General features: G+C 17.2%; 2 protein-coding genes across 2 annotated transcripts in view; one reads left to right on the top strand and one right to left on the bottom strand.

The window, feature by feature from the left end:
* Window positions 1-1,938: 1,938 nt before the first annotated feature.
* PRSY57_1401100 (choline kinase) lies at window positions 1,939-3,261 on the top strand (the record flags this gene model as incomplete). The annotated part of the gene is made up of 1 exon (XM_012909628.2): window positions 1,939-3,261. The coding sequence occupies one exon, from the start codon at window positions 1,939-1,941 to the stop codon at window positions 3,259-3,261; it is 1,323 nt and encodes a 440-aa protein (XP_012765082.2).
* A 1,481-nt stretch (window positions 3,262-4,742) lies between these two features.
* Window positions 4,743-5,000, bottom strand: part of PRSY57_1401200 (hypothetical protein) — a gene marked incomplete at both ends in the record, with an annotated part of 2,399 nt that continues 2,141 nt past the window's right edge. Inside the window, 2 exons of the mRNA XM_012909629.2 lie at window positions 4,743-4,802; window positions 4,921-4,998. Coding sequence (XP_012765083.2) covers window positions 4,743-4,802; window positions 4,921-4,998 — 138 coding nt within the window. The remainder of the gene's footprint in view (window positions 4,803-4,920; window positions 4,999-5,000) is intronic.

Consider the following 5,000-nt stretch of genomic DNA (forward strand, 5'->3'; position numbering starts at 1 on the left):
ATACTTTTTTGATAATAACTTGGTATATGCATTTAATGTATAATTATATATTATAAATATAATAATAGTATATTTAAAAATATAAATATAAATTATTTATATATATATATATATTAATTTTTTTTCTTTTCTTTTCATTCTCTTTTTTTTTTTTTTTTTTTTGGTTATTATCATTTATATTATTTATATAATTTTTCTTTTTTTTCTGTTTCCCAATTTATTTTTTTCATTGTATATATAATATGAATAATTAAAATATAAAAATATATATATATATATATATATATATATAATATACACATATGCATACTATACGTACATATGTATATAATATATGTATATATATATTTTTTTTTAATATTCAATTTATATATAGTTATACAATAATGAAACATGTTAAATAATTTTTATTTATATAATATTACACATATATAATAAAATATATTACATCATTATTTATTTTTATAAAAATATATGTTAAATATATAAACATAAGAAATACAATTCTTTTTGCATTATATATATATATATATATATATATATATATATATATATATTATATTTGTATATAATCATTTAATCATAAAAATTGAACCCACAAATCACGTACATATATATACACGTGTGTGTTATATATATATATATATATATATATATATATATATGTATGTATGTATATATGTATGTATGTACTTATTTATTTATTTATTTATATTTATTCATTTTTTATGTTTAAAAATATATCAGAAAAAAAATAAATTAAAATAAAATAACAAAATAGATGATACAAAGTAATAAATAATTTGTTTCATAGATGAGGTATTTCATCCTTATTTAATATATATATATATATATATATATATATATATTTATATTTATATATTTTTTTATTTTGTTATACTGTTCTGCTTTTTTTTTTTTTTACTCTTTTTCTTTTTTGATAACACATTTTTACATTTATTCAAAGGGAAAATCATAAAATACTTTATTATTAACTGTAATAACAAGTAATTTAGGAATTTTTATAATATTGTTTCCTTTTTTTTTTTTTTTTTCTTTTTTTTAGAAGATAAAAAAAAATAGAAGAATAATATTTAAGCAAAAAAGGAAATCTTCACCACAAAAAAAAGAAAAAAGAAAAATTAATAATTTTTGTGTAATACACATTATTGTAAACCTGTATACGCACAAAAATATACACATATATATATATATATATATATATATATATATACAAAATATATATACAAAATATATATACATGGTATGTATGTATCACATAAGTTTTGATTTTATCATAATAACAGAAATTTATATGAATAAATTATTATTTAATTTTTTTCTTTTATATATATATATATATATAATAAAGAATTATTAATTTTTTTTTTTATAATTTTTTGATATTTATTATTTGTACCTATATTATTATATATTTTATATTTTAACAACTTATATTTTTTTGCCTATTTTATAAAATAAAATATATATATATATATATATATACGAATGTATGTATATATGTATGTATGTATGTATATAATAGTATGGATATTAGTGGATACTAAATTCTATGAAATTTCCATATGATCAATATACTGGTACACAAATATATATATTTTGTGTTGCTATTGAATATATATATATATATATATATATATATATATATATATATATATATATATATATTTACTTATTTATTTACTTATTTGCTTATTTATTTATTTATTTAATTCTTTATTTTTTTTTATGTTAATAATATAACTTATTTTGTTTAATATAACAAAACACCTAGAAAACATAACCACATATATATATATATATATTTATACTTTTATATATATATGTGTAAAATTAGTATCTAGCACCTAATAGAACAGAAAAATATATATATATATATATATATATATATTTTTAATATTTATATATTTATAAAAAATGGAAAGCCAAATCTGTGACCCCATTGGGCTCGATAAAAATAAGTTTCGTAATGTAGAAGAGGAAAATGAGGAGAATAGTAAAATAGTAGAAAATGGGCAAATGACATTTAATGACGATTTAGAAATGTTCACAACAATACAACTTAATCAAGAAATAGATATACGTAAGAACCCTTTTCCATTACATATGATAAATCAAAAGAATGATATACCCTTATGTGCTCAAGAATTTTCAAAATTAACAGATCCTTTATATATTAAAAAAATATGTCTTGAAAAAGTACATGATTGGTCTAGGTGTAATGAAGATGATGTATGTGTAAATCAAATTTTAAGTGGATTAACTAATCAACTTTTTGAAGTTAGTATAAAAGAAGACACAGCAATTGAATATAGAATAACGAGAAGGCATGTTTTATTTAGAATATATGGAAAAGATGTAGATGCATTATATAATCCTTTAAGTGAATTTGAAGTATATAAAACAATGAGTAAATATAAAATAGCACCTTTATTATTAAATACATTTGATGGTGGCCGTATCGAGGAATGGTTATATGGAGATCCTTTAAGTATTGATGATTTAAAAAATAAATCTATATTAGTTGGAATAGCTAATGTATTAGGAAAATTTCATACACTTAGTCGAAAACGTCATTTACCTGAACACTGGGATAAAACTCCTTGTGTATTTAAAATGATGGATAGATGGAGATTAGCTGTATCGAATTATAAAAATCTTGATAAAGTAACATTAGATATTAATAAATATATACAAGAATCTCATAAATTCTTAAAATTTATTAAAATATATACACAAATAGAAAATATAGCAAATGATGTCGTTTTTTGTCATAATGATTTACAAGAAAATAATATAATGAATACAAATAAATGTTTAAGATTAATCGATTTTGAATATTCAGGATATAATTTCCTATCAGCAGATATAGCAAACTTCTTTATAGAAACAACAATCGATTATTCATATAATGCATATCCATTTTTTATTATTAATAAAAAAAATTACATCTCATATGAATCTAGAATACTTTTTGTAACTACTTATCTATCCAAATATCTAGATGATTCAACAGCAGCTTCAGATCAAGATATCATAGACCAATTCCTAGAAGCTATAGAAGTACAAGCTTTAGGTCTACATCTAATATGGGCATTCTGGTCTATCATAAGAGGATACCAAACAAAAAGTTATAATGAATTTGATTTCTTCTTATATGCAAAGGAAAGACTTAAAATGTATGATGAACAAAAACAATATTTAATGTCCAAAAATATTATCAAGGATTATGACGATTAAACAAAATATATGTACACATATATTAATAGATAAAGAAATATATTGATAATTCATCAAATCGATCAATTTATGTGCTTTCCTGGTAGCACAAAAATGAAAAATTTACACAAACAAATAAATAAATATTATATATATATATATATTAATATATATATTAATACATGTAGAAAAAGAAGGAGATATAAAAAAAAATAAAAAAAAATAAAAAATAATAAAAAAAAAAAAATAAAAAAATATATATTTTCAAAAAAAACACAAAAAATTCACATTCTACATATAGGCTATATATAATATTAAGTCCCAAAAAAAAAAAAAAAAAAAATAAAAATAATAAAAAATATTAAAAAATAAAAAAATATATAATAAAATTATGTATTTATTATGAAGGGCGAAAAAAAATACTATTATTATGATACAATCATTATTAATATACATTTTATTTTTACGTACCTAAACAAAAAACATACAATAGTACGATACGAAGAAAAATTCAAATCAAAATATTTTTATATGACGTTTGATTATTTTTTTTTTTCTTTTTGAAAAAAGATAAAAATTGTATTTGTTAAATTAAAATACAATTATGAAATAGAAGAAAAAAAAAAATAAAATAATAATAATAAAAAGTACATTTAATTATATAGAATATATCGTAAGTAAAAAATAATATATAGACATCATATATATATATTATATGTGTCTATCAATTTTTTATTTATGTGTTAAATTTTTTTTTTTTTTTTTTTTTTGTGTGTGTGGAATATAGATATATATATATATATATATAATTTTATTCCCCATAATTTGAAATAAATTAAAAAATTATGCAATATGTTATGTATAAATATATATTATAATTTACATAAATGTGAATATATTTATATTATATTTTTAGCCCCATTATAATTTTTTCCTTCTTTTTCTTTTCTTTTCTTTTTATTTCATTTCTCTTTCTCTTTCTCTTTCCCTTTTTTTTTTTTTTTTTTTTTCTTTTTTTATATTGTTTTAGTTTTTTCTTTTTTTACATTAATTTTTATGTGTCATCAATAATATGTAAATATAATAATATATAGATTATATACCTCTAAAATGAATTTATATTTGTAATAAAAAATTGTTTTTTTAATGATTTTTTATATGAAATGGGAATAATATAAATAAAATGAAAAAAGAACAAATAACACATATGTATATAATGTATATATATATATATATTATATATATATATCATGACTTGAAAATTTATTAATAAAAATTTAAAATGATATTTTTATCATTTTTTTTTCTTTTTTTAATCAAATGCATACGTGAATAACACCTGCAATTATGAAATTATAAATATATAAATGCTTAGAAATTTTGTCTTGTCCTGTCTTTGTATTTTTTTATTTTTTTTTTCTAAGGCAATAATAAAAACAAGCAACATTGAAATATAATACTTTATATTATTTACTATTTTATAAAATAAAAGAATATGATGTTTATTTCTTTTTCTTTTTCTTCTTTTTTCTCTGCAAAGTTTTTATTCTCTTTTCATGTTCCTAATATAAAAAGTGGTATCAAAAATGTACATATATATATATATATATATATCATATATTTATATATTGTTAAAGTGAGATATCTTTTTTGTTATTTTTTTTTTTTTTTTTCTTATACCTTTTCCAGCGTTTCATGGATTTCTTCCTCCTTTAATTTCTTTTCCCTTATTTCGTCTTTCCACATATTAATATACATCT

The sequence above is a fragment of the Plasmodium reichenowi genome, chromosome 14, assembly GCF_001601855.1.
Source record: "Plasmodium reichenowi strain SY57 chromosome 14, whole genome shotgun sequence".
Taxonomy (NCBI): Eukaryota; Apicomplexa; class Aconoidasida; order Haemosporida; family Plasmodiidae; genus Plasmodium; species Plasmodium reichenowi.